This window comes from Eschscholzia californica, unplaced genomic scaffold (assembly GCF_041429995.1).
Source record: "Eschscholzia californica isolate CP2 unplaced genomic scaffold, dmEscCali1.0.p SCAF_1, whole genome shotgun sequence".
Lineage (NCBI taxonomy): Eukaryota > Viridiplantae > Streptophyta > Magnoliopsida > Ranunculales > Papaveraceae > Eschscholzia > Eschscholzia californica.
In genome coordinates this window covers 14,160,454-14,175,588 of record NW_028238198.1, presented here as the reverse complement: position 1 = coordinate 14,175,588, position 15,135 = coordinate 14,160,454, and the positions used below count along the sequence as shown (strand labels likewise).

Genomic DNA, 15,135 nt, shown 5'->3' with positions numbered 1-15,135 from the left:
AGATACAATCTCAATCTTTAGAAATAAAATTGAGAAGTGTATTTATAGTCATCGAATAGATGGTGCGAAAAAAAATATTCTACTCCCTTATTATATAGATGATCAAAAATAAAAAATAAAAATAAAATAGTCAAATATTATACATTTATATGGTTTTCTGTCTTAATAAATTATAAATGTTATAACTATTAATCATCGCAGTAAAAGAGACGGGCAAGTTGGTGTTAATAACCCTAATAAAAAAAAAGCTATGGAGAACTTCGAAATACCAACCATTAACAAAAGAAGATGGTGCCCAGAATAGTGGTGATGTCTTTTATAACATCCATTTCAAACAAGTAGCTTATAGAGTCGAGCTTGTAGTCTTTGCATTTTAGATTGTACAGTCAATCGTAGACATAAACATAAAAACATGTAATCTGTTACACAATACAGAAAGACACCAACAACTCAAGAATACATAAGAAATTACATTATGAGTAGTTGACGATCACGGCTAGAAACACCAACATTTCGTGCCTAGTTTTCAACGAAAAAAAGAAAAAAAAACATTTGGTGCCTAGTATAATCCCAACATCAAACATTAAATGGGGGAAGGTAAAGTCTGAATGATAAAACAAAGAAACTTGGTTAAATGTATCTAGCTTAAGCATAGGTTGGTGTTTTTAAATTTTGAGAACCAAGGCTGAGCCTGAGCAAAATAGATGTAGTCACTTTTTTTCTCTCGACAAAAAAAAAAAAAAACATGTAGTCACTTTTTTTCTCTCTCAAAAAAAAAAAAAAAAAAAAAAAAAAAAAAGAGAAAATGTAGTCACTTTTTAAGTTTCAATAAAATAAAATAAAAAATTTAGACACGTAGTCTTTAAAGTTTATGATAGTTTAATAAGTGCTGACAAATATAAATCCTTCTAGTGAAATATGATGTAGTGACCTAATTTATATAATAAAACAGGAGATGTATGCTAACTGTCTGGGATAAATCCAATAGTCCGACTCACATTTCTTTCTCACCGGACGTATCTCTTCTTACTTCACTCCGGGATAAATTTAATAGTCCGACCCACAACTTTGTGACCAGCTTCCTGCCTAGCTCCTTACTTTATCAAAGATACTCAGATGACCCCACTTATCAGTTACCGTTATAACTCCGTTAACTAGTCATCACCTTCTCTCCTCCATCTCATCACCTCTCTCTGTCACTTCATCTTATCGCCACCTCATCGTCTTTAGCGGCAAAGGTCAAAGTCTATTATTTAAAGTACCAGAGTTGATAGGAACTGTTGGATACGATGACCAAGCGTGCGAAGATGGAAGATCCTACGGTTTGTGGACAAGTAAAAAAGTGTGGTTAAAACGTGGGACCCACGAGAGAGACTGACTTTACGGTCAAACAATTGACTTGACCGATTCTTCAATCTCAAAAAAAAAAAAGAGAAAATTGAAACCTCTTTCACGCAAGCATCGGGTGTATGACCGACCTCTCATTTTTTGGTACGAAGAAAACAGAAAATCTCTCTCTCTCTCTCTCTCTCTCTCAAGAAAGAAAACTCTCTTTCCCTGTCTAAAGCAACTCTTTCTCTCTCTAGAAAAAAAGAATTCTAACCCTTCTCCTGCATTCTTCACCAAACCTAACCAAACACCGCTCTCGTTGTTTTTCTTCCTTCTCTCTCTCTAAAACTCCCTCTCTAAAATTGTGTTGTTTCATCTGTACGCCCTATAACTTCTCACTTTTGAGTTTTGATGGCATTTCTAAAGCGCATCTCTCTCTTCCTGGTTTGACTCTCTTTCCTTTCTCTCTCTCTCTCTCTCTCTCTCTTTATTTATTTGTATGTATTTATTCTCTTTTGATCTGAAATTTGCATCTGATATTTCAGTTTTGATGTTCTAAATTGATGCATGTTTTAGGAAATTTGAATTTCTAGATCTTACTTCACGCTTCTGTTTCGATTTGTTAATTTTGTGGTATTTAGAGGCATAGTTTAGGTCTTACATGCTAATTATTTTGATTCAACTGGATAAGTTTTTATTTTTTGTTATTGAAATTTGAGATTCGGTTATTTTCGTCTAATTAGTTTTTCATTTTGACAGGTTCATAAGCTTAAAATCTCGTAATGAAGGAAATGATTGAGCAATAATCGGATCTTTTCTTTTCCTTTATTTTCTTCTTCTTCTTCTTTGGTTTTGAAGTTTCTGTTGAATAAGAAACTAATCTCGTTTTTAGGGTGAAAAATTAGATCCAAGTCAAGATCATGGGTTTTCTAAATTCCGCATTGTCTACTCAGGTTGATGATGCCCCTGTTAGCGGTGGGGGTCTCAGGTGAATAATCATTCTTTTCTATTGCTGTTTAGGTGTTTTATGTGTTATTAATTAACCATGATCGTTGACCTTTTTGCACTAATCTATATTAGTTACATAATAGGAATTGTTGCCTTGCATGTCTCCAATAAACTTTCCTTGTATGTTTTGTAATAATAATCGAACTCGATCACATCTAATTGTAATATATGAATTGATAAGCTCTTCACATGATCTTAAACAAACGAAAAAAAAGAAACTTTATAATTTGATCCCATACCCAAAAGTTATCGTAAAACACGTCGTTTAGTTATCATCTCGCTTTATCCGAACATTCTGCGCACAAACGAGGTTTTTTGACACATGTGAACCCCAAACGAAGTAAAAATAATGAAATAGAGCTCGTCACAAAACATATATCATTTACTAATCACGTCTAATGTTTCCATCAGCAATTCAATTATATTGGTTGACTTACAAAAGTAGTTCAAAATTGCAAACTTAACACGTTCAATCGTTCCAAATAAAACCAAGTGTGTCGTTCGCCGTACGTGTGTTGTTCGTTTCACTTACATTGTTTGTTTGCAGTGCTTCATAATGCGGTTATAAATCCTTTGAGAGTGAAAATAGTAGAGGGACTGCGTGCTGGAAATTTGAAGTGTTAACCATGGGAATTATAGAAAGACAATTATGGACTGTGGAAAACAGAGAGAAAATGATGGAGAAGAGAGATGATCGTTATCACTATGGAAATTATCACATTTACCAAGTAGGGTAAAAAAAAAATAGAGACTTCTGAGATTCTGAGAGAGAGATAAATTTAGGGTCCTCAGCTTTTATTTAGAACTCAAGTTCTTCAAAAAATTATTTAGACCTTAATTTGAAGTAGTTTCATCTTATCAACTATAGTGAGATAATCTGTTAGATGTGCACCTTTGTGTATTCTGTCTAACTTACCTAATAAGTCCTGGCCATGTATCATTATCTACTTGACTCGGTTCTCAGTTATTTTGGAGGACCTTTCTCTCTATGTTCAATTTAAATATTTCCTTTTGCAACTACAAAATTGTTTGGATATTTCTATCTAGAGACTTAAAGATGCTTAATACTAATAGATTCACGGAAACGTACTGCTCAGTTTCAGCAGGTTGCGTGGTAAAGAAATCAATTAGAAGGTGGAATATGGCTTGATTGAGTTCTATATGTTCTCATATTTCTTTATAATTCACACTATTTCTTTATAATTCTTTTTTGAACTACTTGCGGGCATTCGTAATTGATATGTTCATGTTACCTATTTTTAATCTAACCTTTGATTTTCGTGTTAAGGATCAAGAACAAGGAATCAAATTTCGAAATATTTCCTTTTTAATGCATACCGAAATTTCCACCGAAACCGAAATTTAACTTTCTTTAAAAAATGCCTGCCCAAGGAATTGTAATTCGAAATATTTCAATTTCCATGCCTACCGAAATTTCATTCCTTGATCAAGAATCCATGACTTCGTTTGCATCAATGTTTAAAATCCTAATTAGGAATCTTTTCCTGTCACAGTCAGAATGGGAAGTTTAGTTATGGATATGCAAGCTCCCCTGGGAAAAGGGCATCGATGGAAGATTTCTATGAGACCAGAATCGATGGAGTTGAGGGAGAGATAGTCGGTTTGTTTGGAGTCTTTGATGGTAAGTTATTCTGCTAAATGTATTGATAACCTCAGAGCTGGGTGGATGATCATATTTTCTTGTCTTTCAGCTTTTAACACTCGTGAGTCGCTTGAAGACCATCCCATATTGTTGAAATCCATCAAGTGACTAACACATTATTTAACTTAGGCAGTGCCCTTTGGACAACAGAAATTGGTAATCTGATATAATTTTCCCATTTTGCGGTTATATCAGGTCATGGTGGTGCCCGAGCTGCAGAGTATGTCAAACAAAACCTCTTCAGTAATTTGATCAGTCACCCAAAGTTCATCTCTGATACCAAATCAGCTATAGGTTCTCGTCCTTCTGCTCATATCTGGAAGTGTTTGGTTCTTCCTTTCCGTGCTGGTTATTGATATGTTGTTGTCTTCGCAGCTGATGCCTACAACCATACAGACTCGGAATTTCTGAAATCTGAGAAAAATCAGAACAGAGATGCTGGCTCAACAGCTTCTACGGCCATCCTTGTCGGTGATCGCTTGCTCGTTGCAAATGTGGGAGATTCCAGAGCTGTAATCTGCAGGGGTGGAAGCGGTAAGCTTATGCACACGTCCTTTTTTATTTACGACATTGACATAAGAAGATGCTTCTAATCTCATGAATAGAAATTTAGGTTCTAGTCTCCAAAGCCCTTACTGGTGTTTGATTATTGATTCTGCTATGATGGTATTTCCCATGTACTCCGCACGATCCTGAGTGAATCGTGGTTTAACATTTCAGTAGTTTCTCTGGGTATTGCATAGACCATAGTTTTAGTTTTGTGTTTCTTGATTTATGCTTGAATCCTATATGCTCTCGTACATTAGGCTAATTTTAGATTGTAAGTGTATCTTATAAATATCGTTTCTAAGTCTAGGAGTAGCTAACTAACAATTTCAAACTAGGGTAAGTGCTTAAATACGATAAATATTAGAAAATGTAGGACAGGTACTATGCACAAGAACAGCTTATAATCTCATAAAATACGATAAAATATTCGAAAATGTAGGACAGATACTATGCTTAAATACGATAAAATATTAGTAAATCCTACACTGGATTTACCTGGTCCGATCCTAATTTGATGTAAACTCGTAGGTAGACGGAAAGATTTTTAAACTTGTAAAATTCTTCTAGTTCTTCAACAAAATCCATTAAACAATGGAAAGAAATTGAATCTCAACTAGAAGAGGCCGCGCGAAGAGATCAAAGTCAACTTTAACTAAGCAAGCGTGATAGATTTGATTTGCGAGTGGTTAGTAATTCATACACGGATATTAGGAGATCTTTATGTAAATATCTCCACAAAAAGAATTCGGCGCAAGTAAGAGTTCAGCACTATTTTGGTGTCAAGATAACAGTAGTTGTAACACTTCCAGGATATGGTAGAAGAATGCTCTATGAGTATCTCAATGGCATGCTGATACAGCTGCAGACTGTCTCCTGTAATCTCTTTTATGAAACATTTACTAGTTCTCATATCACTTTTGGATAATGAAGCTTCGTTCGGCATCTTAGGGGTTGGTTAAGAATATTCTAGAATAGTTTCTAGAAAATATATCTGGATTTGTGTTGCTAATATATGGCAGATCTGAGTTGCTGTTTCTGTGAGGATATTAGTGGTGTTCTGGTGAAAATTAATTGCTTACCTGCTTCTCTAGTTAATTAATCGTTGTGCTACGTATGCAGCTTTTGCTGTTTCTCGAGATCACAAGCCAGACCAAAGTGACGAGCGACAACGTATTGAGGATGCTGGAGGTTTTGTTATGTGGGCTGGTATGAACACCATCTCTTAAGAATTGCAATGTGTAGTTTGCACTTCATTTTACCGCTCTCATATATAACCTAGATATTTGTTTCTCAGGCACATGGAGAGTGGGTGGTGTGCTTGCTGTATCCCGTGCATTTGGTGATAGACTTTTGAAGCAATATGTAGTTGCAGATCCTGAGATCCAGGTTTCAACTCTAATTATTTCACTCATTTATATAACTTATATAATTGTAGTTCCACTGAAAGTAGGCCATGAAACTTAGTAGTTAATGGTTGAAAACAGTTTAGTAGTTAGTAATCGACCCACTAAAAACATTTACCTTACGATGTACGTATTTCTTCAGTCAGAGTGGGATATGTTCATGAATTGCCAATCCAACACGTATTATTTCAATAGTAATTAGATTACACAAGCATTTTTTAATTGGTTGACAATCTTGATGGTTATGATGTCAGCATCTAACTGTCAACGACATCTATATATTAGCAACTCCCAACCCAATGCAGGTTTTGTGTATAGTAGCTGTAGTAGGTAATCAGCCTGAATGATACCCTTCTCCAATTCTACTGAAGATGAATCACTTATTATGGAAAATAAGGATATTTTATTTAGGTTTATGCAGCTTCAAGATGCTTCTTTATCCTGATTTAAACCATGATGCAAAATGTAGGAAGAAGTAGTCGATAGCTCTCTTGAGTTCCTTATTTTGGCTAGTGATGGACTCTGGGATGTTGTTACTAATGAGGTTCGTGCTGCTCTCCCGATAATTTATCATGTTCTTATTTGTTTTTCATGCTGCCTCTAAAATTCTATATATTATAACTTATCATGGAACATCATAGTATCGTACTCATCATGAGTGGTTTAAACACCGAAGTATTTTAGTTATATAACCACGACAGAGGTAGGAATTGATAGAACCAAGTAGCATTTCGGGATATAACCAGGTCATATAAGGGTGTTAAAAACTAGTTTTCTAGCATTTCGACATGTTGCTTATTCTGATGTAGTAAACAATTGGGAGGCGTGTATATCGTGAGGTCTCCGATATCCTAGCCTTCCCCTTGTACATCTTTCTTTTTTTCAATATATTCATTCAAAGTTTCAAAAAAAAACTAGTTTTCTATTTCTTCATTTCGTGAACTGATTATTTTCGTTCCCCAGAAAACCATCGAGTTGCAGAGTTGGTTTAGTAAGATAGTTCAATAACTGAACTTAAACCAACCCATTATCCAAAACCTGTAATGACCATGAAATCAATGTCGAGTTCCAACTGAGCAAAAATATTTGTTAATGATTTTTCCGAATCCAAGACTCCAAAATATATTTTCATTTGTTTGAAATATATAATAGGAGGCGGTTTCCATGATCAAACTCATTGAGGATCCGGAGCAGGCTGCTAGGAAGCTAATGCAGGAAGCATATCAGAGGGGAAGTGCTGACAACATTACTTGTGTTGTCGTACGTTTCTTGGACATGACCAACCAAGGTCAAGGTAGTCCAACCAGCCAAGGTCAAGGTAGTTCAGCCAACCAAGGTCAAAGTAGTTCAGCCAACCAAGGCCAAAGTAGAACGGAGTTAACTCATCCATCAGCAGCTGCCAACACCAGTAGTCAAGGTGTTGGGTCATCAGCTCGGCTCTCAGCAGCAGCTCCCACCAGCAGCAATCAAGGTGGTGTGCCGCTAACTCGACCCTCCAAAGCTCATGACAGCAGCTCTGGTTAAACAATATCTTTTTAGTTCCCACTTATACTAAAGTGCTGGCAGGAAAACGGCCTCTATAGTATGGAACTTGTATTTACGTTTATAATTAACCTTTTCTTTACTTGGACCTGTAAAAACTAAAACTAAGTTCCTTATCGTGGATGATGGTTCTGTTTTAGGGCATTACTACTGCAAGTACTTCAAGTTACTGTTTCAATAATTATTACATCAGTTCAGAATTTTAGATAGTTGTAATAATCTGGTTTGCTTTTTCATTTTCTCCAGGTTACTTTTTTTTTTTGTTTCTTTCCTCTACTTTCTATTATTTGTTTCGAAGTTTGGTGTAAAATATTACTAGTAGTACTAGCTCAAGCAAGGGGGCTTTAAAATAGTCTGACATGTTATGAAAAGAATAAGACTTCCCTTTTTATTGAACCACTTACCCATTGTTAGGGTAGTGACCAAGGAAGTGATGAGGGGTTTCGCGTGAGAGGTAATTTGTATAAAGGTCAAAATAATATTGAAAATGAGTAGAAAAGCATACAACATTTGAAAATTATTATTCAGGTCAAAAAGTGTGCAAATACTAAAATACCCTTTTTTGTCATTTTGTGTAACTAAATTCTTTTATTTTTCTTTAAACTTTAAATCGATATAACTTTTGTTTGAGATGTCGGATTTCTATAAAAATTATATATTTAGAAATAATTTTTCATTAGCTTTCTAACAAGATCCACTTTTAATACATTTTTTCAAAAAAAAAAAAACTCAGAAAAAATGACGTTTTTTTTCTTTGCGTTTTTCTGCAAACGTGTTTGCAACAATCTGTTATGCAAACGTGTTTGCAACAATCTGGTATGCAAACGTATTTGCAACAATCTGATCTGTAAACATATGTTTGCATAATGTAAACTGCATACGTGTGTTTGCATAATATAAACTGCAAATTATGTTTGCAAAATATAGATTGCAAACATGATTTGCAAGTTTTGCAGAATATCATCTTGAGTTGCATATCTTGCAAACTCAATTTGCAAATCGAGAATATATAGAGTATGTGTCTATGAAACCTTGAGTTTGGAATTGATTTCATCATTCATCATATAAAACGTAAATGTTTTTGGAATGGCAATCGAGGCAAAATTACAAGAAAAAATGCATCAATTCAACAAAGAATGGCTAGATTTAATGAACACAAAACTAAAGATGACTAAAGGAATGAGAATGATAGGTAGCATGACAAAAAGACCATATAACCTACTCAGAATTTCTTGGGCTGCTCGTGCAAATGATATGGTCGAACTAATGCAGAATTCATTTCATATATCTTAAGAGATGCGGTTACTGTTCCTTCACTAACATTATTGAGTAAGAACACTCTTGTTGCTCCGTATATAGCTTTTCTCGGATAAACCCTCGAAGCTATGCACGTTCGGCCGCCTTATGCAAATGCTTTAACGATGGAATGATCAACCAGTCAGTCCTCATCTGATTCTGCAACTACAGGAAGAAGAAGTGTGTAACTACAAAACCATTTTGATAAACAACACCGAAAACGATCAATAACAATGAAGAACTTGGATAAAGAATACCGCGAATTGCTTCCATATTGTCTTCCTTGTACATCCCAAGCAGTGAACAACAAACAGAAAGATGCTCCTTTCTTCATTATAGTCTAATCGTATATATAGAGAGACATTAGAAAGGGAACCAAAATAAAGAGAGAGTCTTCATTTAGTAATCTCATCCTCTACAATTTGAAATCTTTAAGAATCAATCAATCTTATTTGATAACTTATGAAAGTTACAATAATATGAAGAAGAATTAGAATGGTTTTGAGTTACCTAAAAAAACAAAAGAAAATCTGACCTGCATATACCAAGTACCACCATTATTTCTAATCATCTAATCAAAGCTTCTTCATGAACATCATTAAAGTTTCACACTTCTAACACAAAGGAATATCTCAAAGGGATCATAAAGTCAGTGAAAACTCAAAACTCAGGAAAATAAATTTCCCCTAAAAATTTCCCCTAAAAATTTCTCTTTTCTATTTCTAGTGGTTCGGGTCTAGAGAGAGAGAGAGCTCAATTTGCATTGTTATCTTCCATAGGAAAGCTTCTCCCCAGATTTCATATTTATTTTTATGAGATTCTAGGGTTAACAAAAATTGAGAATCAAATGGAGAAGTATACAAACCGAGAAGAGAAGAAGTTTATAACTTGTATCACTGATTTCGAAGGTGTAGGTTTCGTCTATATTAAACTTTGGATGTAATCGAAGAAGAAGAAGATGAACCCAGAAGAACAAGCAAAAGCCCTAATAATTAAGTAGGTGAGGGTACTTCCGGAAACAAAAAAAATAAGAAATGACCTTAATAATAATTACTAATATTATTTAAGACTTTATGTGTTATAATGCAAAATATTTTCACAACTTTTAGCTATTACAAAAGGATACTTGTTTTTTTAGTCATTATACATAATTTTTTGACCTAAACAATCATTTACTATTCGCGTGAACCACTTGTTGGCGTTTAAATTGCCGTAGTGGCACACCTTGCATTTCAGAGAACATCCATTCAAATTCCACCAGAGCACTCTAGTTTAGTAAAACAAACACAAGTCTAGCTACTTAAGTGGTTTGCTTTTACTATACCATTTGTTTTTTGAAAGTGCTTTCAGAGAACATTTATTTAGTTTTTTCTTTTGGGAACATATTTCACCCACACATATTTTTCTCTATTGTATAATTTATTTATTTATTTTCCAAATATATATCTACATTTCTAAAAAAACATCTGCTTGTTTTACCATAGAAAGTTTGTTCCGATCACATGTTTGTATGTAAAAATATATATATTATTCAGAGGGCTTGGCAACCCAGCGAAACATTTAGCAGTTCGTAAAATTGTCAGAGTCTCTTGCTTCTTTTGTGTGTATTCAGGAGACTAAAACCTCTTGTATGAATCCTTTTTTGGTTAGATCTTTGTGGAGTAGGGGTAATCATAGTTGGGTTGCCTTGCCTTCTTGTGGTGCGTCTGGGGGTATAGTCTGTATTTGGAATTCTGATGATATCGTTCTATTAGATCAGTTTGTTGAAGTGTTTTCTGTTAATTTGGTGCTTAAAAATGTTAAGGATGGCTTTGTATGGTTATTTTCTGATGTGTATGGCCCTTGTAAAAAAGAACTGAGGCAGAGTTTCTGGGAGGAACTCGATATGGTTGCTTCGAAATGGAGTATGCTGTGGTGTTTGGGGGGGGGGGTGACTTCAATGTTGTTAGGTTCATTCACGAGAAGAGAAATGGGGTTAAGATCACTAGTAGTATGAGAGGGTTTGAGGATTGGATTTCTTATCATGGTCTGCTAGATTTACCCAAACAATAGGCTGAGTATACTTGGTCGAGTAATCAAGAGAGTCCTTCGATGAGCCTTTTAGACAGATTTCTTTTGAACCAGGATTGGGAGACTTATTTTCCGTTGGTTGAGTTGGTCATTCTTTCGAGAATGGTTTCAGATCACTCCCCCATTCTGTTGAGGACAGACGTTTCCAAAAGCAGACCTCCTCCTTTTCGTCTTGAGGACATCTGGCTATTGGAGGAAAACTTCCTAAATAATATTAAAGAGTGGTGGTCAGAGGTTCAAGAAGGTGGGCTTTCCAGTATAGTGCTTTGGAACAAACTTTAATTCATCAAGAACAAGCTCAAAGTGTGGACTAAAGACAAATTCCGCAAGATGAATGAGAGGATGAAGAGTCTAAGATATAACATTGAAGGGTGGGACAAGATGGAAGAAGGTCACAATCTATCTAGTTAGGAGATGGAAGACAGATTGATGGCTAGGATGGAGCTTAGTAAGCTTTTGAGTTTGGAAGAGATAAGCCTTAGACATAAATCTAGGGTTCAGTGGCTTAAGCCAGGTGACAGGAATTCTTCTTACTTTCTTAAGATTATCAGTTGTAGAGCAAGAGGCAATAGGATCAGCTCTCTCGAGCATAAGGGGATTAGAATTGAGAAGGAGGACTCGGAAGAGGCTGCTATAGAACACTTCAGTGCCCTATACTCAGAGAATAGGTTCTGGAGGCCTTCTATTGACAACATGAATCTACCTAAGATCAGGCCAGATTTGAACAGGGTGTTGGAAGAAGAGGTTAGTGCAGAAGAGGGCAGGAGAGCTTTGAAGGAGCTAGCAAGTGACAAGGCTCCTGATCCAGACGGATTCCCTATCAGCTTCTTCATTAAAGCTTGGGAAATTATAGAAGAGGACTTCATGCTTATGGTTAGGGAGTTTTTGGTTACAGCTAGTATGGATTGGAGACTTAATCACACATTCATAGTGCTTATTCCTACAAAGGAAAATGCTTCTTCTCTATCGGATTTCGGACCCATCAGTCTTGTCGCTGGGACGTACAAGACTATTTCCAAAGTTTCGGTTTCTCGTCTCAAAGTGGTTTGAATGATCTGATCTCCCCCTTCCAAGGGTCTTTTGTGGTAGGGAGGCAGATTTTGGATGGTGTTTTGATAGCTAACAAGCTAATAGACTCTAGAAGAAAGCAAGGTTGTCAAGGTCTGGTTGTGAAAGTGGATCTTGAGAAGGCATACGGTAGAGTGGCATTGGATTTCTTATCTCAGATTATGGAAAAGATGGGTTTTGGATATAAATGGAGATCGTGGATTTTTTGTTGTGTTAGTTCTGCCTCGGTTTCTATTCTTCTCAACAGAGTCCATTCGAGTCCGTTTCAGAGTTCTAGAGGGTTGAGGCAGGGGGATCCTTAGTCCCCTTTGTTGTTCCTGTTGGTTGCAGAATCTCTCAGCCATTGGTTGGGGATGACAGAGAGGAATAAGTGGGTGAAAGGTTTTAAGGTTGGAGCTAATGGGACGGCAGTTAATCACTTGCAGTTTGCTGATGATACGCTTTTTTTCTGGAGGATTCTACATTTCAAATTACCAAATTGAAAAATATACTGATTTGGTTTGAATTGGTGTCGGGCTTGAAGGTTAACTATAATAAATCAGTGGTACTGCCGGCTATTCAGGAGATTCCTATTGGGGCTAGGATTGGAAGTTTGGGGTGTGTCATTGGATCTCTTCCTTCTATTTATCTTGGTCTTCCTTTGGGGTACTTGTATAAGAGCAAAGCTATATGGGATCATGTGGTGGAAAAGGTGAATAGAAAGCTCTCTTCATGGAAAGCTAAAGTATTATCCAAAGGCGGGAAGCTAACCCTTATTAGATCAGTCCTTTCAGCCATCTCATTGAATTATCTCTCTTTATTTAGCATTCCTTCTTCGGTCTTAAAAGCGATTGATAAGAAGATGTGCGAATTTTTGTGGCATGACAATGAGTCGACTAGAAGAATCCATTGGGTTGCGTGGGAGGCTATTTGTAAGGAGCTAAAAGAAGAGGGTTTGGGGATAAAGAATTTGAAATGTATGAATGACGCCCTTCTTTCAAAGTGGATTGGAGATTTGCTAAGAAAAATCCTCTCTTTGGAGGAACATTATAGCTGAAAAATTTGGGAGTCACAAAGGAGGTTGGGCTCATAGTTGTAGCAAGTCTTCTTTTGGATGTGGAGTGTGGAAGGGGATAACAACTAGAGCTAAGGGGCTGGAGAGAATCATGCAGTGGAAACTAAGGGATGGGAAGCATATTAGTTTTTGGGAGGATGCTTGGTGCCTTTCGATCCCCCTAAAGGACAGATTCCCAGCTATCTATCACATTTCTACTTCTAAAGAGGGGTCTGTTTACAACCACTTCAGCTGTGCTTTGGGGTCGTGAGATATCAGAGTTCGGAGAGGGTTGAATGACTGAGAGATCCCTGTCCTTTCCATCTTGCTTGGTGTTCTCGACCCCTCAAGCCTCTGGCTGGGATGGAAGACTCGAAGGTGTGGAGAAAAGAAGACAAGGATGTGCTTTCAGTCAAACAGTGTTACTCTAGGTTGAGCAAGGGAAACGCTGGAATGGAATCGCATTTTGACTTTAAGTCTATTTGGTCGAGTTATATCCCTCCTAGAACCAGTTTTATTTTTTGGACAACGGTCTTGGGTAAGCTGCTCACAGTCGATAATCTTCGTAAGCGAGGGATGCTGATCCCAAACAGGTGTATCGGATACAAGAAAAGTGGGGAAACTATCAATCATTTGTTCTTGCATTGTGAGGAGGCATCGAAGCTCTGGTATTTCTTCCTTCGCTCTCGTGACTTCTCTGGTTGCCTCCCTTATTCTTTTACCCATATTCTGGAGCAGTGGGGAAAGGTCCCGAAAGGTCCCAGTTAAGAAAGTGAAGCGTGTTTTATGGAACCTGGTTCCTTTCGCCATTTGCTGGTCTATTTGGAAAGCGAGAAATGACAGTATTTTTAAGGACTCAAGCTCGTTGGTTAGGGTGGAGGTAGAAGATGTACTCGACGTCCTCTACTCTTGGACTAGAAGCTTAGGATGGGCTAGGACGTGTTCTTATTTATACTTTGTTTCGAGTTGAGGGGCTATCATTAGTTAAATGTAACTTTGTATAGTCCTTCTTTACTCTATTTTTCTAGTTTATTCTTTTTTCCCCAGTGTATACCCCCTCTTTCTTTCAATATGAATTCAAACTAAAAAATATATATTATTTTATGTTATAGAAAGCATGACATCTATATAACAAAGCAGAAGTAAAACGGCTCTGTACTGACTGAGATAAAATTAAGGGTTTTTTGAGCTTACCCCCTCAAAACTAATTGGTAATTGAGTTTACCCCCTTCAGTACTTGATAATTGAGCTTACTCCCTTGAATTTAGAGTTTTTGTTAAAACTACTAAGGACATGTTTGTCATATGATAATAAAATCATAACTTAAATAACATATAAACAAAAACAATTTTTACTATTCATATTCGTGACAAAATCATACAATAAAGTAAGGTAGAATCTCTTCTAGAAATCACATTAAAGTACAATTACTCTTGGTAGTCACAATTATTTCACGTACGCCAAACACAACTTTTTTGTTTTTGTCAATAATAGTAATTCGATGGGGGTAAGCTTTATTACACATCATTGAGGGGGGTAAACACAATTACTAATTAGTAACGAGGGGGTAAGCTCAAAAAACCCTAAAATTAATGCACCACATAAAAAACGATGACAATGACAAATACTCGTATTATGCAACCCCTTTTCTTCATCTTTCATCCCTCTTTCACTTCATCTACCTTTAGTTTTATGAAGTGGGACAAAATATTATTAATATCTGTTTCTTTATAAAGGAGAAGGAGAAGCAAGTTCTTCATTTACACTGGATCAGACCCCTTAATTGTGAGAAGGAATTCAAAATTTCATTTCTTACTTGAATACAAAACCTTATTTACAAAAGGTCATTTTTGCAGTAATTATGTGATTGTTCGTAAACATTCGATTATGATAGGTTTTAATTAAGGTTGTCATTGTTTTAAGTTAATTTTATATTAATGGTAGGTAAAATTATGTCCCCTTCTACTTCTAATATGATTTACCTTTGAGAAGTATACTAACATTCTATACGAAAAAATATATATTAATCTTGTATTGGATTTCATAATTTGTTTGGAAGCTGGTTTATCCAATCTAAGGTGAGAAACGAGAGTAATTATTATTACAAATATAAAGTGACATAGTTACAATTTACTAGTAATGGAATATGACCATGGTGAATGTAATAGGTTTTC

The 15,135-nt window shown here is 36.0% G+C and overlaps 1 protein-coding gene and 1 long non-coding RNA gene across 3 annotated transcripts; one reads left to right on the top strand and one right to left on the bottom strand.

Moving 5' to 3' along the window:
• The first annotated feature begins 1,559 nt into the window (after positions 1–1,559).
• LOC147564360 (putative protein phosphatase 2C 59) lies at positions 1,560–7,699 on the top strand. Its single transcript, XM_086645308.1, has 9 exons — positions 1,560–1,773; positions 2,089–2,317; positions 3,852–3,979; positions 4,196–4,294; positions 4,376–4,534; positions 5,669–5,755; positions 5,844–5,935; positions 6,422–6,496; positions 7,105–7,699. The coding sequence occupies exons 2-9, from the start codon at positions 2,250–2,252 to the stop codon at positions 7,474–7,476; spliced, it is 1,080 nt and encodes a 359-aa protein (XP_086501434.1). The 5' UTR covers positions 1,560–1,773; positions 2,089–2,249; the 3' UTR covers positions 7,477–7,699.
• Positions 7,700–8,529: 830 nt separating this feature from the next.
• Positions 8,530–9,780, bottom strand: LOC147564359 (uncharacterized). 2 transcript variants are annotated; one of them, XR_015236843.1, is made up of 3 exons: positions 9,656–9,780; positions 9,048–9,130; positions 8,530–8,955 (listed from the first exon to the last, which is right to left on the bottom strand). It is a non-coding gene; the product is annotated as an uncharacterized LOC147564359 (long non-coding RNA). The 2 variants fall into 2 exon arrangements; XR_015236841.1 differs by having other exon boundaries at positions 9,326–9,762.
• Positions 9,781–15,135: the final 5,355 nt, after the last annotated feature.